This window comes from Mus caroli, unplaced genomic scaffold (assembly GCF_978045245.1).
Source record: "Mus caroli unplaced genomic scaffold, Mus_caroli_1 scaffold_1, whole genome shotgun sequence".
Lineage (NCBI taxonomy): Eukaryota > Metazoa > Chordata > Mammalia > Rodentia > Muridae > Mus > Mus caroli.
The window spans coordinates 123,095,953-123,118,315 of record NW_028227256.1 but is presented as its reverse complement, the minus strand read 5'-3'; the positions used below and the strand labels follow the sequence as shown (position 1 = coordinate 123,118,315).

At 42.5% G+C, this 22,363-nt stretch overlaps 1 protein-coding gene across 7 annotated transcripts in view; it reads left to right on the top strand.

The window, feature by feature from the left end:
- Nckap5 (NCK associated protein 5) overlaps nucleotides 1-22,363 on the top strand; it is an 896,002-nt gene that overhangs the window by 262,400 nt on the left and 611,239 nt on the right. For all 7 annotated transcript variants that reach the window (XM_085840657.1, XM_085840660.1, XM_085840668.1 and 4 more), the window contains one exon: nucleotides 20,922-20,995. In XM_085840657.1, coding sequence (XP_085696783.1) covers nucleotides 20,922-20,995 — 74 coding nt within the window. The remainder of the gene's footprint in view (nucleotides 1-20,921; nucleotides 20,996-22,363) is intronic.

The window sequence follows — 22,363 nt, the reverse complement described above, 5'->3', positions numbered from 1 at the left end:
AACCAGACGACTTTGTAAGAAGGGTAGATCTGGCATGTACTGTCGACAATACTGGAATAGGGACTCAGCTTCTGTCAGGCAGCCAGCACAGCACCTATCTAGAGACTTGCTATCCCCGGATGGATCTCTCTCATTACCATCCTTCATATGCTTACTTTTCTCATTCCTTGGAAATGTTGAGTCTAGTTCGTGTCTTCAGGTATCCCCCTGTACTCCTCTGGGGGCTGAGAAGGGGTAAAGTCAGAGCAAGCCAACCATGAACACGGAGCCCATGCAGAGCTGGCAATGACTTGTGTGTGTGCATTCCTTTCTGTGGGATGGAGCTCGAGTTCATCTTCGTAATGCAGCACACAGTGTGTCTAGGACTTTCACAAAGCTGTACCCTCCACAGTGCCCGTGTGCTGTTTCACCCAAAATATAAACCTTGGCTGTAACCAAGCTCCACCTAGTTGAATGGCTGTCCCACTGAAGCCCCAAGAACTGAGTTCAAGATATGAGAGGGAGTGTGGGGGTAGGAGAGGAGCTGCCCTAAGGGGAGGTTGACAGTGACTGGGGAACCTTCCCAGTGAATCCCAGGCTGACAATGACTCCTTCATTTTGTACCTCTACCTGGCCCAATGACTTGGCTTCTGGAAAGAAATTAATAGGTAAAGGACGAGCAAAACTATCCCCTGGTCTTAAGGGTATTCACTGGCTTGAGAGTTTATAGCTGAAACAGTGTAGGGACTGAAGGCTTCAGCCAGCTAACCCAGGACATGTCCAGTGTGAGCCCTGGCAGGGTCAGTCTTGAACAATCAAGGGTAGCTTACAACTCAAGAGGCCAGGGGGCCTTCAGGGCCAAGTCCCATATTTCCCAGAGCAAATACAGCATTTAGTTAGCAGAGACTGTGGCCAAAATGCAACCGTTACAAAGAGTCTTGGAAGCTGACCTGCAAATTCTCTCCAGCCTGTCTGTCTGTCTGGGCTGGCTGGGACAGAGGGACAGAGTGGTCTTTACAAGTCAGAGAGATTTCAAGATTTCGAGAGAGGGTTGGCTTTGTTCTGTTAAATGGTAAGAGTCTCTGCTCTACAATGAGAGGCTAGTTTGACTATCCTGCCTGTGATGGTTGAAAAAGTCTAGTCCACACAAACAGACTGGCAATTCTAGCTCTTGGCATCCACACAAACATCTTCCAGAGTCTGGGAACCCTATGCTCTTTGCCCCCGACTCCAAAAACAAGGAACAATATTGATAGCTGAATCAGGGTCACCTGAAGTTTACCCCAATCTCCAGGCTTTCCATTTTAGAAATGAGAGCTCTTTCCATGTTAACTAGCTTTATTCTGTGTGTGATTCCTTACTGCAGCTAATTTAATTTCGTATGAAAAGCCCAGATAACTAATTATCTGACATTTGCATCCTCTGAACAAATCCCCCAAAATATTTGCATAAATTTTGTGATGTTCCCCATGACTCTTTAACAACCCTCATCATAGAAAACTGCCTTCCTAAACTGATTTAGCACATCTGCACTGTCTGAATGAGGCTGATTTCTGTGCATGTTGGGGTGGGGAGGGGCAGGGGCCAGAGGGTTTAGGGTAAATCCCACTGCAAGGGAACTGTCTGAGTTGTTGCCCCAAGAATGAGTTTTTAAAACTAGAGCTGCATCCTGGGTGACTGTCTTAGTACAGAATACAGGCAGAAGCCTGGTGAGGCCTCAGGGCACAGCCTTTTTGTGACGTTGGCTTAGTTAGCAGCTTGGGTCCTTGCAAAGAGATGTACATACATAACAGCAAGAGCAGTTATAGGACAAGTGAGGTTGCTCATCTAAGCCTGAGGGCCTGAGTGATGCTCATGGTAGAAAGAGACTGACTCCTGTGGTTGTGCTCTGGCGCATTCCTGTTCTCACATTATGAACAAATGCTCCTGCAACTTAAGAACGGTGATGAAGGGAAAGTCCTAGTCCAGATGGGCATATGCAGTGTTGTCCCAGATGCTGCTCTTCTGCCCATCTTCATCCTGAAGGCAAACTTAGGCCACATAGAACTGTAGCTGTTGCTCATTTTGCATTCCTCTTATTAAACCCACTTTTCTTGTGTCTTTGTTTCTTTCTTTTTACCTAATGGGAGAGTACAAGGTTAGTACTTCAAGTTTCCCATATCCTGTTCTAAAAGCAAGCTTTTTAAAAAGAAACTTGTCATGGTTTGTTACTGAATGGTGTTGGGTGATATCTGTAGCCTCAGTGTATTGTGCCTCTTAAGGGGTGGTGGGGTGATTTCTGCATGGGAAGGCAGGGATGTATTGATGATGGATGTAGAGTGAGCTTGGCATCACAGGGTGTGTTAGCTAAGCATAGATTTCAAGGGCTCTTCATATCCACACATAGATGGGGGGGGGGGAGCACAGAGAGTGGGGAGGATGGTTCGAACAAGTTTTCTGGGGATGGTAATCGCACAGGCCAGCACAGCACAATGGGAGACCCACTGGAGCTGATGCTGACAATTAGAAGAATGCTTTTCTGGAGTAAGCATTTAGCTGTAGCTCAGGGTACCATTTTCATTAGGCATGGCAGAATGGAGAAGGCAAGCAGAGGCCAGATGGTAGGAAGAAGGAAGCCACACTCTGGTATCATCTTCCTTCTGGGGAAGGCATGGAACCCAGACTAGGGCTCTACGTACAAGATCTCCCTCAGAAAGTGTGTGTCACAGTACACAGAAATATATAAGAATGCCTCCTAAACTCTACTGGCAAACTTGTTAGAAATGTAAATGCTTAGTGTTTTCTTCAGGCCTAGTAATCTCCAGAGGTGGAGGAGCCAAGCAACATGTGGTTCTCGGAAAACACGCCACGTAACTCTGATCTCATTAAAAACTCCAGGAGACCATGTTTGGCAAAGGCTGGGCCAGTGCAGGATCACTGGACAGTCTCTCTCCATGTTTTTATGGAAACTCCATACCAAGCACTTTCCCCTCAGCTCTCTCCAGTGGGAGATTCCTACAAATTCTATCACAGATTTAATTCATCTTGTCCTTCAGCAGATAAGAAACCCCTTTCCTTCTGAGTCAGAAAGACTTCCCACAGTAAGAACAAAATGGCTTTCTAATTACCTTTCAAACAGGAGCAGGGCTATTTACTTCTGGTGGCATCAGCCCTCCAGGGACCCGCCAATAAAAGCTCTTTTTAATCAGAGAAGTGGTAATCAGTTCAGACCACAAGACACTTGGGGCTCTTCTAAGGGTAATCTTAAATTGCTCAGCATGTAACAAGCCACCAAGTTCAGGGCAGAAGATGCTGGGAACATACCGTGTTTACCTTTGGTCTCCTTTGGTAAAGGGAAGGGCTTGGCACTGAGTTTCCATGTAACCTGTGTGTGTGTGTGTGTGTGTGTGTGTGTGTGTGTGTGTGTGTCGGGGGTGGGGGTGGGTGGGGATAGGGGGGGTGAATGCAGGGTAATCATGCCTAAGTCCAGCCTTTACCAAACAAGGTCTCCTGAAGTTTCATGAGGCCGGAGTTACCTGGAGCATTTTCTAAGAATGGCGTGCTGCTTGGCTTCTCCACCCAGATCTGGAGATGAAGAAAACACCAAGCAGTCCCATTTCTAACAAGTCTGTCAGTGGTGTTTATGGGCGTCTGTATCCTAAGCCCTTTCTGTTGTAAGGAATCATGCTAGAATGGTTCTATATGATAGGCAGTTGATTCTCCTAGAAGCTATTTGGTCCTCAACCTAAGACGTCAGCCCAGGCCTAGGCGTATTCCCAGGAGGCTAAACAGAAGGAGAAAACACTCTAGTTTTAGAGGCATGGCTAGTTCCCCACAAATGTCCTTGACAGAAAAGGCTTAGCCTGTAAATTAGAATGAAGACTGCTCTATGGGAAAGATATCAATCACCTTTAATGGGGGTCTGTGGGGTCTGTACTAAAAGTGGGCTCTCTCTCTCTCTCTTGCTCTCTCTCACTCTCTCTCTCACTCTCTCTCACTCTCTCCCATTTCTGGTGATCATTTGCATCGAAGTCATTGGAAGAGGTCTCATGATGTCAACTTAGCAAGGTCTAATAGGAGACAAACCTCTGGTCATGTCTGTGAGGGAGTGTTTGGACTGTGTTATTTGAGATGGGAAGACCTGTTCTGAACACACAAGAGGACACAGATATGAGTGTTTACACACACACACACACACACACACACACACACACACACAAACAAACAAACAAACAATATATAATCAGAACAAGGACAAAGTTTTAGGTTATTCTTGGTTGTAATCCTGAGAACACCAGCATTTGTATTGTGATCAATTCTGGCCATATTTGCACTATCACTCATCCTCTGGAGAGGACAGTGATGCATAATAAGGCTAATGATGAACTAGCCCTTGCTCTATAAGCTGGTGATCTGCAGAGGTGAGTCTTCAGAACAGCAGCACTATCTCCTAGAGACTGCTGGATGCATAGCCTCCTCGACTCCGGTAACGTTTACTGAATCAAATTCTGGTGCCTGCTGGGACAATCTGTGTTAGCCAGTTGAATAAATGAGAATCTTAATAGCAGCAATTCAATACTGTGCACCCAAAGGGTGCTCTAGCGCAAGCCCTGTGTGGGAGTGTCTACAATACCTTCAGACTGGGTCAATGAGTATCAACCCTGGCTACCACATCCTGGGTTTAAGTCTCATTGTAGACACTGGGATTGTAAAGACTTTATATCTTGTTTGTTTAAGAATAAAAGAGCCTGGCTTCACCACAGTGAGGGATAGTTTTGGGAAGTCATGGGAGATAAATTAGAGCATGACTGGCTGTATTTCAAAGGGCAGTGATAATAATAAGCTTAATGGCCACGGTCAATAATCCTGAGGGAAGTGGCGTTATGATCCAAAATTCAGGTGAACAGAGTGTCCATGGAACCACAGTGACCATGCAATGGTCTGCTGTGATGTGCTATTGGCATTTATATTTGTCCTTGAACTTTCCATGAACAATTTAGTCCATGTAGAGTGGGCAGGGGAAGCAAAGTAGGCTTTCTGATTATAGAAAGCACGAGAAGTGCTTCCCATCAAGACAGGGGTGGATGTTGGACGAGGACTCTGTTAGCTGCACCATTTGTTTCCTCCTGGTGACTTTTTTGTACACACATGCTGCCATGCTGAGAAATGACATGCTACTGACTTGCAGAACTCATTAATCCACTCATTCGCTTATTTAATCAGCTCTGAATGACTGATGTTCTAAGTGCTATGGTGGATGTTGGAGCAGATAGAAATGGAGGCCACTGAACTTTGCCGAGTTGCAGAGCACACAGAGGGGGCTCTGTTCAGGGTTAGAGTTTATACTTTCAGAAGATAGTCTAGCATGGGGTAAACGTCTGAGTGTATGGATCTTTAGTGTTAAACTAAGTCATTGGGATTTTTCTACTAGAAACTGAAAGAGGATCTAGAATTGAATCTTGCTTCAATACAGGGTGAGCACAGGGAACAAAAGAGACTTGAGATGGCAGAGGGCAGAGGCTTCCCGAGAATATCAAGGCGAGAGAACCTGAGTTCAAACATCAGCAGAAACCAGCCTTAGGTTACAGACTGAGGGGGCAGCACGAGAGCCCTTCCTGCAGACGTCCTCTGTGGCTTAGGTAGAGAGGCTGTGCTGACAAGTCTGCTGTCCGCAGCAGTAAGCTTGTGATTGCTTAAATGGGAAAGAAATTAGAGGCAGCAAGTGAAGGGATGATGAAGGCAGAATTAATCTGCCAAAGCTGGGATTCCTGAATTGATTTGTTTGTGGTGTTCAACACATAAAGAGCTCCTTAGAAGAATGTGCATTGCTACAGATTCCAGTTACTAGTGAGATAACTGTGTGTGTGTGTGTGTGTGTGTATGTGTATAAATGTAAATGGTTCATACACATGTTTATGAATGTGTATGGTATATGTATGTGTTTGCACTTGTAAGAGTACACTCACCCCCTTGTGCATGTGTGGAGGGTAGATGTCTATAGTGAGTATCTTCTATCACTCTACCTTATGATTTGAGACAGGGTCTATTACTGAACCTGCCCCTGTGTCATTTTAGCTCGTCTGGCTGGGTTGTAAGCCCTCAAGATCTACTTGTCTCTATCAGTAGCACTAGGATTACAGGAGTGCTCTGTCAGGCCTGGCTTTTTATGTGGGTAGTGAGATTAAACCTCAGGCCTCATGATGTACAGCAGGTACCTTGCCCACTGAACCATCTTCCTAGCTGTGACTCTGCTCATCCATACAATCCCAAGGTGAGCATATTTAGCATTTTATATTTGCTGTACAGATGTACCTTTCCATTAAGATGACAAAATATTTTTTGTTTAAGGGAAATATCTCCTGTTACAGTAGTTAGTCATCTCCTAAGTGTGAAAATTCTTGCATCTACAAAGTTTCCATTGCCTCCAACATCTGGCCTCCTTTGTGGTTGCATCTCTGCCTGGAGGTGGATTGGGAATTCCATTGGCAGGATTTCACATACTTTACAGCCGTAAATTATGCTAATTAAAATAGAGAGATTGTGGGGAGTGCTTTTGGAGTTTTGCAAGCTTTAATAGACAGTTAGATCTTGAACCCCACTCTAGTGAGTGATACCCAAGAGCTTCATGTTCTGTTCTTGGGATTCAGCTCTAATGGACCTCCCTCAGAATTGACCTATTTCCAATAATAACAAGTCCCATCAAATGCAACACAGATGCAGAACGCCACCGAGTGTATCTCTAATCCTCTAATCCATTTCAGTGTCTCATACTGATTGCTCCAAAATGTTTGAATTAAGTGAAAGGCAAACTTCCTGAAATACATCTTTAAAATGATTCAAATTTGCATAAGTTTTAGCCAAGGAACAGATGTCTCTTTAATGCTGTACCTTTGAAAAATTTAAAAACCGTATTATATAAATCCAACTTGCTGTGACACGATTCTCCTTGCCTTCTTAATCCTTTCTTCAGTGAATATTTTCATCAGAGCCCTGACAAGGACAAGGAGAAAGGAGGTTTGTGGTCTGGGATTATGGTAGAGGAAATTGTTTCACTGAAGGATTTTTAATCTCATCTTCTCAATGGTGACAGTTTCCTCACTGTGAACTGTGCTTTAAGTCTTCATTTTGACAGCTAGTATTCAGCACTCGCCTTGTGTATTGTGTCCACACAATATTTAAACTATAGAAAGAAACACAAACAGGGGAAATTGAGTTCATTTGAGGTGTTGTGCTAGCCTACTCAGTTTTTAAAATCTATTCATTTTTTATTCCTGTAGTTTTCTAATTGTCCCAAATGTCTTGATTCCCATTTTATGTAGTGTAGTTGCTTCTTCAAGGTCAAGGGTACCTGATTGTGGCCTATATATGTAGATTGAAATTATCCTGTATGACATACTTCAATATGGCTGAGGATACAAGCAATGTTATAGATATCAAATAAAAAGTGCCACAGACCAAATTTACACACATACACACAAACACACACAAACACATGTATGCATGCACATGCACATGGAAAAGGTTAGTACATGCATGTACACACATGACAGATCAGTACACACACACACACACACACACACATCACAGGTTAGCATACATGTGTGTCCAAGGTCAGTACATACACACATACACACACATGTAAACATTCACACACATTACAGGTCAGCACACAGATGTGTGCGTGCATACAGTTCATAGGTCACCACAGTACACCCACATGAGGAACTCTCTATTTCTGATGACTTTTTACAAAGTTTTCAGCTTTAGAATTGGTGTAGTCTGTTGAGCTTAATGAGATAGTCCAAGAAGTTTAATCTAACAGCTCCAAATGTTACGTTAGGTCTGATAAATTAGTTGAGATAAATGGCAATTGCAAGGCCAAGGTTTCCCAGGATAACCTTGGCTCTCAGTACTAGTTCATCTTTGCAGAGTCACGGCAGTCTAATCAGCCAAGGTCCATCCATTTACGGGAGCTTTCATACTCGTTCAGCTTCTCCAGAAAACGTTAGTTCACAAGCTCTATGAATAGGAAATCTTAAGGCTCTGGAAGGGAAGGCACCAAGTGATTGCTTTTTTGAGAGGAGGCAGGCAGTGCTCTGAGATCTGTGTCTTATTTGGCATACATGAGGATACACACTCACTAAAACCATCTCATCCTTATAACACCATTACAAGCAAAGTATCACTTACCTTTCTGACAAAGACCAAGAAGCTAAATCATAGAAAGTCTAATTTATCCGGAAGAACACAGCTAATAACATCAAAACCAGGACTTGAACTTAAATCTTTGAGACAGAAAGTGCTTGTCATTACTGTTTTTTTTTTCTCTTCTGTTAAAGTTAATTTTCATTACAGTTAACCAGGTGTTTGGCCTACATGTATGTATGTATATTTTGTGCCTGCCTAGTGTTCACAGAGGCCAGAAGAGGATGTTGGATCTCTGGGGACTGGAGTTACATATTGGTGCTGGGAACTGAGCCCAGGTCCTCTGTAGGTGCTCTTAAATACTGAACCCTCTCTCCAGTCCCATTACTGTACTTTTCAACTTGCAGCCTTGTGTGTGGATCAGAACAAGACCACGCGGTGTAGGATTCGCTCCAAATTGTTTTCCAGGATGTTTGCATCCAGTCCTGCCTGAACCTGATTTCGCTGGGGACTATATTCTCATTCCCAGATCTCACTGTCCTCTGTTCTCTTCTCCAGATACCACCTCTGGACCTTTGTGGCAGGTAACTGTATTGAGTGTTCAGACCTCTCTTCTTCTGGATCCTTTCTCTTCCTTTTCTCAGCATCTTCTTAAAATGATTTCATAAGGCTGGTGTGGACAGTGCATGCCTTTAACTCGAGGGCTCAGGAGGCAGGGATCTCTGTGAGGTTAAGAATATCTAGGCTTGCTGGGGCGCAGGGTCAGCTGACACTCACCAGCCGGATCAGCGCCGGGGTAGCGGGAGCGCAGGGTTGCCTGACACCCGCCAGCTACCCACGACCCCCGCCGCAGGATCTTGGGACTGCTGGTGAGTGGAACACAGCTTCTGCTCCAATCCAATTGCGAGGGACCTGAGACTGCATTAGTTAGGGAAGCAGAAACCGGCCGGCCTGAGTAGGGCCACAGGCCTCATCCGGCCGGATCAGCGCAGGGGTAGCGGGAGCGCAGGGTTGCCTGACACCCGCCAGCTACCCAAGACCCCCGCCGCAGGATTTTGGGACTGCTGGTGAGTGGAACACAGCTTCTGCTCCAGTCCAATCACGCGGGACCTGATACTGCTCTGGTTGGGGAGAGAGAAATCCGGCCTACATAGGGCCACAACCCTCTTCCGGTCAGAAAAGCACCTGGGCAGCTGGGGCGCAGGGTCTGCTGACACTCGCCAGCTACCCACAACACCCGCCACAGGATCTTAAGACTTCTGGTGAGTGGAGCACAGCTTCTGCTCCAATCCAATTGCGCGGGACCTGAGACTGCATTAGTTAGGGAAGCAGAAACCGGCCTGAGTAGGACCACAGGCCTCATCCGGCTGGATCAGCGCCGGGGTAGCGGGAGCGCAGGGTTGCCTGACACCCGCCAGCTACCCACGACCCCCGCCGCAGGATTTTGGGACTGCTGGTGAGTGGAACACAGCTTCTGCTCCAATCCAATTGCGCGGGACCTGAGACTGCATTAGTTAGGGAAGCAGAAACCGGCCTGAGTAGGGCCACAGGCCTCACCTGGCCGGATCAGCGCCAGGGTAGCGGGAGCGCAGGGTTGCCTGACACCCGCCAGCTACCCAAGACCCCCGCCGCAGGATTTTGGGACTGCTGGTGAGTGGAACACAGCTTCTGCTCCAGTCCAATCACGCGGGACCTGATACTGCTCTGGTTGGGGAGAGAGAAATCCGGCCTACATAGGGCCACAACCCTCTTCCGGTCAGAAAAGCACCAGGGCAGCTGGGGCGCAGGGTCTGCTGACACTCACCAGCTACCCACAACACCCACCACAGGATCTTAAGACTTCTGGAGAGTGGAACACAGCTTCTGCTCCAATCCAATTGCACGCGGGACCAGAGACTGCATTAGTTAGGGAAGCAGAAAAACGGCCTGAGTAGGACCACAGGCCTCTTCCGGCTGGACCAGCACCAGGGTACCGTCAGCTACCCACGACCCCCGCCGCAGGATTTAGAGACTGCTGGTGAGTGGAACACAGCTTCTGCTCCAATCTTTAAATAGTGACAACGATAACAACTAACCCCAGAGATTACCAGATGGCGAAAGGTAAACGTAATAATCTTACTAACAGGAACCAAGACCACTCACCATCATCAGAATCCAGCACCCCCACTTCGCCCAGTCCAGGGCACCCCAACACACCGGAAAAGCTAGACACGGATTTAAAAGCATATCTCCTGATGATGATAGAGGACTTCAAGAAGGACTTTAATAACACACTTAAAGAAATGCAGGAGAACACTGATAAAAAGGCAGAAGACAATAAAGAGGAAGCACAAAAATCCCTTAAAGAATTGCAGGAGAACACTGCTAAAGAGTTACAAATCCTTAAAGAAAAACATGATAACATAATCAAACAGGTAGAAGTCCTTACAGAAAAACAGGAAAACACATCCAAACAGATGATGGAAATGAACAAAACCATACTAGACCTAAAAAGGGAAGTAGACACAATAAAGAAAACCCAAAATGAGGCAACACTGGAGATAGAAACCCTAGGAAAGAAATCTGGAACCATAGATACGAGCATCAGCAACAGAATACAAGAGATGGAAGAGAGAATCTCAGGTGCAGAAGATTCCATAGAGAACATCGGCACAACAATCAAGGAAAATGTAAAATGCAAAAAGATCCTAACTCAAAACATCCAAGAAATACAGGACATAATGAGAAGACCAAACCTACGGATAATAGGAGTAGATGAGAATGAAGATTTTCAACTCAAAGGACCAGCAAACATCTTCAACAAAATTATAGAAGAAAACTTCCCAAATCTAAAGAAAGAGATGCCCATGAACATACAAGAAGCCTACAGAACTCCAAATAGACTGGACCAGAAAAGAAATACCTCCCGACACATAATAATCAGAGCAACAAATGCTCTAAATAAAGATAGAATACTAAAAGCAGTAAGAGAAAAAGGCCAAGTAACATATAAAGGCAAGCCTATCAGAATTACACCAGACTTTTCACCAGAGACTATGAAAGCCAGAAGATCCTGGACGGATGTTATACAGACACTAAAAGAACACAAATTCCAGCCCAGGCTACTATACCCAGCCAAACTCTCAATTAACATAGATGGAGAAACCAAAGTATTCCACGACAAAACCAAATTCACACATTATCTCTCCACGAATCCAGCCCTTCAAAGGATAATAACAGAAAAAAACCAATACAAGGACAGGAACCACGCCCTAGAAACAACAAGAAGGTAATCCCTCAACAAACCTAAAAGAAGACAGCCACAAGAACAAAATGCCAGCTTTAACATCAAAAATAACAGGAAACAACAATTACTTTTCCTTAATATCTCTTAATATCAATGGACTCAACTCCCCGATAAAAAGACATAGACTAACAAACTGGCTACACAAACAAGACCCAACATTTTGCTGCTTACAGGAAACTCATCTCAGAGAAAAGGATAGACACTACCTCAGAATGAAAGGCTGGAAAACAATTTTCCAAGCAAATGGCATGAAGAAACAAGCTGGAGTAGCCATTCTAATATCTGATAAGATTGACTTCCAACCCAAAGTCATTAAAAAAGACAGGGAGGGACACTTCATACTCATCAAAGGTAAAATCCTCCAAGAGGAACTATCAATCCTGAATATCTATGCTCCAAATACAAAGGCAGCCACATTCATTAAAGAAACTTTAGTAAAGCTCAAAGCACACATTGCACCTCATACAATAATAGTGGGAGACTTCAACACACCACTTTCACCAATGGACAGATCATGGAAACAGAAACTAAACAGGGACACAGTGAAACTAACAGAAATTATGAATCAAATGGATCTGGCAGATATCTACAGAACATTCTATCCTAAAACAAAAGGATATACCTTCTTCTTAGCACCTCATGGTACCTTCTCCAAAATTGACCACATAATTGGTCACAAAACAGGCCTCAACAGATATAAAAATATTGAAATTGTCCCATGCATCCTATCAGATCACCATGGACTAAGGCTGATCTTCAATAACAAAATAAATAATAGAAAGCCAACCTTCACGTGGAAACTGAACAACACTCTTCTCAATGATACCTTGGTCAAGGAAGGAATAAAGAAAGAAATTAAGGACTTTTTAGAGTTCAATGAAAATGAAGCCACAACATACCCAAACTTATGGGACGCAGTGAAAGCATTTCTAAGAGGAAAACTCATAGCTCTGAGTGCCTCCAAAAGGAAACTAGAGAGAGCACACATTAGCAGCTTGACAACACACCTAAAAGCACTAGAACAAAAGGAAGCAAATTCACCCAAGAGGAGTAGACGGCAGGAAATAATCAAACTCAGGGGTGAAATCAACCAAGTGGAAACAAGAAAAACTATTCAAAGAATCAACCAATCAAGGAGCTGGTTCTTTGAGAAAATCAACAAGATAGATAAACCCTTAGCCAGACTCACTAGAGGGCACAGGGAAAGCATCCTAATTAACAAAATCAGAAATGAAAAAGGAGACATAACAACAGATCCTGAAGACATCCAAAACACCATCAGATCCTTCTACCAAAGGCTATACTCAACAAAACTGGAGAACCTGGATGAAATGGAGAAGTTCCTAGACAGATACCAGGTACCAAAGTTGAATCAAGATCAGGTTAATGATCTAAACAGCCCTATATCCCCCAAAGAAATAGAAGCAGTCATTAATAGTCTCCCAACTAAAAAAAGCCCAGGACCAGATGGGTTTAGTGCAGAGTTCTATCAGACCTTCAAAGAAGATCTAATCCCAGTTCTTCACAAACTATTTCACAAAATAGAAACAGAAGGTACTCTACCCAACTCATTCTATGAAGCCACAATTACTCTGATACCTAAACCACAAAAAGACCCAACAAAGATAGAAAACTTCAGACCAATATCCCTTATGAACATTGATGCAAAAATCCTCAATAAAGTTCTTGCTAACCGAATCCAAGAACACATCAAAACAATCATCCATCCTGACCAAGTAGGTTTCATCCCAGGGATGCAGGGATGGTTCAATATATGGAAATCCATCAACGTAATCCAGTATATAAACAAACTCAAAGACAAAAACCACATGGTCATCTCCTTAGATGCGGAAAAAGCATTTGACAAGATCCAACACCCATTCATGATAAAAGTCTTGGAAAGATCAGGAATTCAAGGCCCATACCTAAACATGATAAAAGCAATCTACAGCAAACCAGTAGCCAACATCAAAGTAAATGGTCAGAAGCTTGAAGCAATCCCTCTAAAATCAGGGACTAGACAAGGCTGTCCTCTTTCTCCATACCTATTCAACATTGTACTTGAAGTCCTAGCCAGAGCAATTCGACAACAAAAGGAGATCAAAGGGATATAAATTGGAAAAGATGAAGTCAAAATATCACTTTTTGCAGATGATATGATAGTATATATAAGTGACCCTAAAAATTCCACCAGAGAACTCCTAAGCCTGATAAACAGCTTCGGTGAAGTAGCTGGATATAAAATTAACTCAAACAAATCAATGGCCTTTCTCTACACAAAGAATAAACAGGCTGAGAAAGAAATTAGGGAAACAACACCCTTCTCAATAGTCACAAATAATATAAAATATCTTGGCGAGACTCTAACTAAGGAAGTGAAAGATCTGTATAATAAAAACTTCAAGTCTCTGAAGAAAGAAATTATAGAAGATCTCAGAAGATGGAAAGATCTCCCATGCTCATGGATTGGCAGGATCAACATTGTAAAAATGGCTATCTTGCCAAAAGCAATCTACAGATTCAATGCAATCCCCATCAAAATTCCAAGTCAATTCTTCAACGAATTAGAAAGTGCAATCTGCAAATTCATCTGGAATAACAAAAAACCTAGGATAGCAAAAACTCTCCTCAAGGATAAAAGAACCTCTGGTGGAATCACCATGCCGGACCTAAAGCTCTACTACAGAGCAATTGTGATAAAAACTGCATGGTACTGGTATAGTGACAGACAAATAGACCAATGGAATAGAATTGAAGACCCAGAAATGAATCCACACACCTATGGTCACTTGATCTTCGACAAGGGAGCTAAAAACATCCAGTGGAAGAAAGACAGCATTTTCAACAAATGGTGCTGGCACAACTGGTTGTTAACATGTAGAAGAATGCGAATCGATCCATTCCTATCTCCTTGTACTAAGGTCAAGTCTAAGTGGATCAAGGAACTTCACATAAAACCAGAGACACTGAAACTTATAGAGGAGAAAGTGAGGAAAAGCCTTGAAGATATGGGCACAGGGGAAAAATTCCTGAATAGAACAGTAATGGCTTGTGCTGTAAGATCGAGAATTGACAAGTGGGACCTCATGAAACTACAAAGCTTCTGCAAGGCTAAAGACACCATCAATAAGACAAAAAAACCACCAACAGATTGGGAAAGGATCTTCACCTATCCTAAATCAGATAAGGGACTAATATCCAATATATATAAAGAACTCAAGAAGGTGGACTCCAGAAAGTCAAATAACCCCATTAAAAAATGGGGCTCAGAACTGAACAAAGAATTCTCACCTGAGGAATACCGAATGGCAGAGAAGCACCTGAAAAACTGTTCAACATCCTTAATCATCAGGGAAATGCAAATCAAAACAACCCTGAGATTCCACCTCACACCAGTCAGAATGGCTAAGATCAAAAACTCAGGTGACAGCAGATGCTGGCGAGGATGTGGAGAAAGTGGAACACTCCTCCATTGTTGGTGGGATTGCAAGCTTGTACAACCACTCTGGAAATCAGTCTGGCGGTTCCTCAGAAAATTGGACATAGTACTACCGGAGGATCCAGCAATACCTCTCCTGGGCATATATCCAGAAGATGTCCCAACCGGTAAAAAGGACACATGCTCCACTATGTTCATAGCAGCCCTATTTATAATAGCCAGAAGCTGGAAAGAACCCAGATGTCCCTCAACAGAGGAATGGATACAGAAATTATGGTACATTTACACAATGGAGTACTACTCAGCTATTAAAAAGAATGAATTTATGAAATTCCTAGCCAAATGGATGGACCTGGAGGGCATCATCTTGAGTGAAGTAACACAATCACAAAAGAACTCACACAATATGTATTCATTGATAAGTGGATATTAGCCCAAAACTTAGGATACCCAAGATATAAGATACAATTTGATAAACGCATGAAACTCAAGAAGAATGAAGACCAAAGTGTGGACATTGTGCACCTTCTTAGAATTGGGAACAAAACACCCAGGGAAGGAGTTACAGAGACAAAGTTCGTAGCTGTGATGAAAGGATGGACCATTTAGAGACTGCTGTATCCAGGGATCCGTCCCATAATCAGCTTCTAAACGCTGACACCATTGCATACACTAGTAAGATCTTGCTGAAAGGACCCAAATATAGCTGTCTCTTGTGAGACGATGCTGGGGCCTAGCAAACACAGGAGTGGATGTTCACAGTCAGCTATTGGATGTATCACAGGGCTCCCAATGGAGAAGCTAGAGAAAGTACCCAAGGAGCTAAAGGGATCTGCAACCCTATTTTTGGAACAACATGATGTACTAACCAGAACCCTGGAGCTCTTGTCTCTAGCTGCATATGTATCGAAAGATGGCCTAGTCGGCCATCAATGGAAAGAGAGGCCCATTGGACTTGCAAACTTTATATGCCCCAATATAGGGGAATGCCAGGGCCAAAAGAATGGGAATGGGTGGGTAGGGAAGTGGGGGGCGCTATGGGGGACTTTTGGGATAGTATTGGAAATGTAATTGAGGAAAATATGTAATAAAAATATTAAAAAAAAAAAAAAGAATATCTAGGCTTACAAAGGGAGTTTGAAGCCAGCCATGGCCATATAGAGAGATACTGTCAAGGAGCAGACAGACAGACAGACAGACAGACATAGAAAGGGAGAAAAATATGTCTTACTTTTCGATAAAATACCTTTTGGTGCCAGCTGCTTTTCCCTTTTCTCTGGTAGCACACCTGCCAAAAATAATCTAAGGGTGGGGGGTTCTATTTTGGTGTACAGTTCAGGGGTGCAGTCCTTTGTGGCAGAGGCATCATGGCAGCAGGGGTGGGAGGGGTCTGGTCACATGGCTTCTGCAGTCAGGGATCAGAGAGGGCCGAGCAAGCGCTCAGGATCAGCTTCCTGGCTCCTTGTTCACTCTAGCAGTCCAGCCAGGGGAATGGTGTCTCCTGCTTCTAGGGAGGGTTGGCCCGATTCAATGAATTCAATCTAGAGAATTCCTCATAGGCATGGCCAGTGTCTAACCTAATCTAGAAGCTCCCTCACAGATATGTCTGAAGGTTTGTCGCCCCGAGGATTCCAAAGCCTGTCAAATTGACAATAAATGTTGACCAACAGCTTGCCTTCATTTCCAATCTTTTCTGTCATATGTAAATCTTCTCCATAGCATGCACAGACTTGATTGAAATAACTGTTCATTTACTTATTTCTCCCTTGAAACATAATAACCTCCCTAGGGAAGAGACATTAGCCTTTGAAGTACTCTATCTGCACAGCTGGACACACTACTTGGCACACCACTGTGTTTAAAGAATCACTGAATGGAAAAGAAAGAAGTAAAGGAAACGTGTTTCAACTTGGATAAATGTTTAGGTTTAGTTTTCAAGGTGAAAATATTTCAGGATTGATGTGTTTGATAATGTCAGACTCTTTTAACCATGGATATCTGTATTGATCAGAGTGCTGGAAACTGTAGGCAACTTCCTACCACAGTGAAGAGTTCTAATTTTAAAAAAGTATTATGAATGTTTCATTAGCATATAATATTGAATTCCATTTGACTTCATAGTCATATATATGTAATAAGTCAAATATACCTTATTATTAATCACCTCCCAGCTGACCTTCCATGTGCAGTTTCCTTACCTCAGAAAGTCCCCAATCTGCTTTCATGTCATACATAAATGTACATACACACACATGCATAAGTAAATACACACACACACATATGTGTGTGTATGCATACATATGATAGGTTATTAAATATATGTTGGATATAGGGAAGCAACACCCACTATCTTACATTTTTAATTCATTTTCTTGTGTCTGTGTGTGTGTGTATGTATGTATGCATGCATGCATACAGGTACTCATATGTTTCATCACAGGAGTGGAGGTCAGGGCTCACATTTGGTGCCAGCTCTCTCCTTCCATCTTGCAGAGGCATGCCCTTTTTTCGCTTTTGCCGCCATGCTAAGTGACCATGCAATTCTAGACTATTTTTCTCCTTGCCCTCATCTCATTGTGAGGGTGCTGGGGCTTGAGAAGCCCACCGTTGGATGTAGATTTAATGTGGCTTCCAGGGATCAGTCCACAACCCTCAGGCTTGTGCAGCAATGCTGTAGGCCACTGAGCAATCTCATGGCTCTATTTTCTCTGTCTTTGCCCCTCTTCTTGCTCTTCTCCCCACTTCCCTTTAGCCTTCTTCATCCCCACTGATAGTCTTTCTCCGTTTATCCCCAATGTGTGTGTGTGTATGTCTATGTGTGTCTGTGTGTCTGTGTCTGGGTGTGTACCATTTTCTTTATCCACTCATCTAGTGGTGGATATCTGTGTTGATTCCATATCTTGGTAGCAATAAACATGTATATGCCAGGATCTCTCATCTGCTTCAATTTCAACAGGTCCGGTATTTTTATTTAAGGCAGTGGTTCTCAACCTCTCTAAATGCTCCTTTAATACAATTCCTCATGTTGCGGTGACCCCGAAGCATAAAATTATTTCACTGCTACTTCATACCTGTGATTTTGTCGCTGTTATAAACCAGAATGTAAATATCTGATGTGTGACATGATTAGGGTTTTATTGCTCTGAGGAGATACTGTGACCACTGTAACTCTTATAAGGAAAACATTTAACTGGGGTTGGCTTACAGTTCAGAGGTTTGGTCCATTGTCATCATGGTAGGGAGCATAGTTGAAGGTAGGTAGAAATGCTGCTGGAAAAGATGCTGAGAGTTCCACATCTTGAGCTGTAGGCAGCAGGTAAAAACTGAGTCACACTAGGCCTTGACCTCAAAGCCTGCCCCCAGTTGCCACTTTCTCTAAAGGCCACACCTACTCCAACAAGCCCACACTTCCTAATATTGCCACTCCCTTTGGGTCTCTGGCAATCATTTTCATTCACACTACCACACGCCCCCCAAAGTGGTTATAACACACAGGTTGAGAACTGTGGATTTAAGGATTTATTCTATAGTCACCTGAAAAATGCATATCAATTCATCAGGTATATGACTCCTTACCTAAGTGTTAGAGAAAGTTAATATATCTACAGTAACAAATGTTTAGAGAGAGGCTTATCACACTAGGAGAATGCCTTATATTTATGTGCTGTGATGCTTTGGGAAAGGGAGTAAGCTATCTTCATGTCTCCCACAGTAGAGCCAAGGTCTGGAATTCGTTAATGGCTTCAGCTCAGTTCTGAGCTGCATCCTGTCTTCCCATTAAGCAGATATCACTGTAGAAGCGATGGATTATGATAGATTATGTTTCATAATGAATCTGTGCTTCAGAAAGAGAAATATCAATATTAACCAAAGCCCCTAGTATATCTCATAATTTATGTAATAAAGCATCAGGTTTCCCCACACCTTTAATGTAGAAATCACTGTATACCATTCAGTCTCTGCCAGCTGTGAGTGAGGAGCAGGGAGTTTCAGGTTAGATCGTCAAGCAGGAAAGGAAGAAATATCCAGAGTGAAACAGTAACTGAAGCTTTTATGCACTACGTTAGCACGCTGGCAACTGAAGCGCTATCAACTATGGACCATGTATTCAGAAATAACATATTCAGAATGCAGGTTTCACAGTCAATAGACTTTTCTATAGGATTTTCATATGTAACATGAACTCTTCATTTTTTTCAGATAAGGTTTTGAAATCATAACTATAGTCATATATATAAGTCTATCTACAATTTTTAAATTTGTTTTTAAAATAGCATGCAAAATAATGGGTTTGGAGGCTGGAGAGATGGGTCAGTGATGAAGAACAGTTGCTCATGTAGAAGCCCTGAGTTTGCTACCCAGCACCCACATCAGTTGGACCTTTTCTGGCCTCTGCAGACACTGCACTCACCTGCACAAACTCTTCCACACACATGCACATAATTAAAAACATAAATCTTTAAAAGTCATCACAATAACATAGTAATGGGTTTCATGATGACATTTCAAACATGTGTCTCATTCTACATGGTTCTAGTGTGTTTTCCTCCCTCAACTTCTTCCCCATCTCAGTGTATTCTAATTGCTGTTCCCTCAAGTGTTTCCCTATCCTTTCCCCCTGCTTCCTTCTTAAGGTCTCTCCTTCCCCTCTGATGATCTTTATTTCTAATTTAATTACATACAGAAAAGAAAATCCAGGAAGTGAAAGACCTCTATGTTAAAAGTTTAAGAGAAGAAAAACCTAAGAAACCACCAGAAGATGGAAAGACTTCACATGCTACTGGACTGACAGAAATAACACAAAGTGCCATATTACCAAAGTGATCTACAGATCAAATCCAGCTCCCATCAAAATCTTAAGATCTAGAAAAAACAATGCTAAAATTCCCATGGAATAACCTAAGACCCTGAACATCCAAAGCAATCCACAGAGGAAACAGCCATGCTGGCATGTCACACACAGTCTGAAATTGTGCCACAAAGGCCGCAGTGACAAAAACAATATGGCACTGACACACACACACACACACATACACACACACACACACACACACACACACACACACAGAGTTATGCTTATATCCTTATGTGATCCTCAGCAAATTTATTCTTCATATTCTGGATAAACGACTGCTTCATCTGCATCACATCTTCATAGAAGAGGCGACAATTTAGTTCACTAGATCCACACAAACATAGCTACAAGTTACATGTATCTATAGGAAGATGGAGGAACAGGAACACATCCACAGAATAGGATAACCATATAAAATGATCTGTGAGTTTATTCTTACTTTAAAATGGCTACCCAAAGGCCATAAAAGCCAAGGCCTCCACATATACATAATATTTTTTCCAACTGTGTGAACACCGATTTCCTGTGATTTTCAGTAAAACACAGGTGCATAGGTATGAAATGTTGGCTTTTTGAAAGTCAGAGGAGTTTCCCACTGACTCAATAAACTCCACATTCACTTTGGAAGTTTGTTTATAGAATCTTTCACATGAGGTCAAGGAGTGCTACCATGTTCAAATGACTGAACCACAGAGGCTCAGACTTCTAGAACTGGGAAAGGCATCAAGAGGGTTATCTTGTGGGTTATATAGTTCTTTGAGAGACAGAGATGTAATCTTAGTGCATAGTGACTGTTGCAGTGAATGTACATGCACGTGTGCACGCACATGAATGCCAGAAGCCAACCTCAGTTATCTTCTTTGGGGTACCATCACTGTGGTTTTTTGAGACAGCAGCTGTCATTTATCTAGAACTCATCAATTCTAGGTTGGCTGACCAGCAAGAAAGATCTGGTAAACTGTAGGAGCCATCTCCCCAGAGGTAAGATTATAAACACAGGTCACCACAACTGACTTTATTTCTTTAAACATGGGTTCTGGGAGTTGGACTCAGGACCTCATTTTTCCAGCAAACCTTCTCCCCATCTCTTCTACAAGGAATTGTTTCATGTGGCAAATCAATGAAATAAGCTAATGTCACCAGAATAAATATTTCAATAATGCTTTGAAATTCCATGTGTTATTTTCAGTGAATAGACATGAATCTACAGTATTTCTCTCTCATGTCTGTCTGTGCAGGAATACATGGACTCTAACAAATGCATCGAACACCTGCTGGCACAACTCAGGGAGCAACACAGAAGTCTCTGGCGGTGAGTTAATTCAAACTTCAATCTTTCTCGACTCAGGTAGTAATCTGCATAGCTCTGGAATTTAAAAGTGTCATTTGTACAGTGATGGGTTTTGAACCCAGTCCTTGGACAGTCAAGGCAAGCATTTTAACTTGTGTGCTTAATTCTTGTAACTGGCTTTGTCATGGAGCAGGGGGTGTGGTTAAATGTAGCTCCTTCTACTTAGTTCCAGAACTACCTAAGTACTGAAGCGTGTAGGAGCACCTTGCTTCCAAAACTGCCAGTCCTGGTCCCAGGAGGGCTCACATTGTACAAACAGTTGGAAACAGGGACAGGTTTCCAAATGTTCAGTGGCCAGAAATCAGTTCAATATGAAGCGGATGATGATTTTTCTGGCACTTCTGGCAGCATGCCCCTATGCTGTAGGCTCTGTTCTGAGTACACTGCAGACTTCCCAGTATGTCAAGCTATGCAGCGTTGCCATGCAGAGTCAGGACCCAGCGCAGTGTGCGTGTTAGAAGTTATCGTGTCTTTATTGTGCATTACATTTTATAATCTTAGAGAAACATGGTGGGTGTTTTTCATGTTCTCCAAGAGCAAAAGTGTTTAAGAGTTTCCTGTTTCCCACAGCATGAAAGCAACAAATTAATATATATCGAGACGGTGTCATATTAGAATGTTTCACTTTTAGATTGCTGTTTAAGTTTCTAACTTGGGTTCCATAAAATAACCTGCTACATGAATTTTGGCATGTGATTTGGACAGAAATTTCAGCTGTTTTTCTAAATAACCTGAGATATACTTCTGACTTTTTGAACTATGAATTTATATGAATATATAATGCTATTCCCCAAATTGACAGTTATGAAAATAAAGTACCAGTCGATTATGAAAGATGTGGAAGATGCTTTGTTTCTTACAGTGTCAAATATTCAGCCTAGATGTGATTGCTCATGTAAGAAATAAGCGCATCCATCCCATCAGCTTGCAGAGTTACTGTTATATTTAATGAATGATAAAACTATACATCTATTGTATTTTATAAAAATAGCCTTAAGTACATTTATTATTTATTATTAGTAGATGTTTGATTTGGATATCAAGTTTGTATACCTGTGTATCTAGATTTACATAAAAATTTTAACAGTATAAAGAGGCCACAAGAAAAAATATGATCAAATGCATTGTATAAATTTAAAAAATAATTAAAATACTTAAAATGTTTTAAAATGAAGCCCTAACTTGGAGAATGGAAATTTATAATTAAAGCAAAGGAACAGCTGAGAGTTTGTCCTCAGGTCTAGGATTGCCAGAGTAAGCAGGTGGGAATGCCACATGGTGAACTTAGAATACGTCAGAAAGTCGACACAAATTCTCTACTAACTTCCC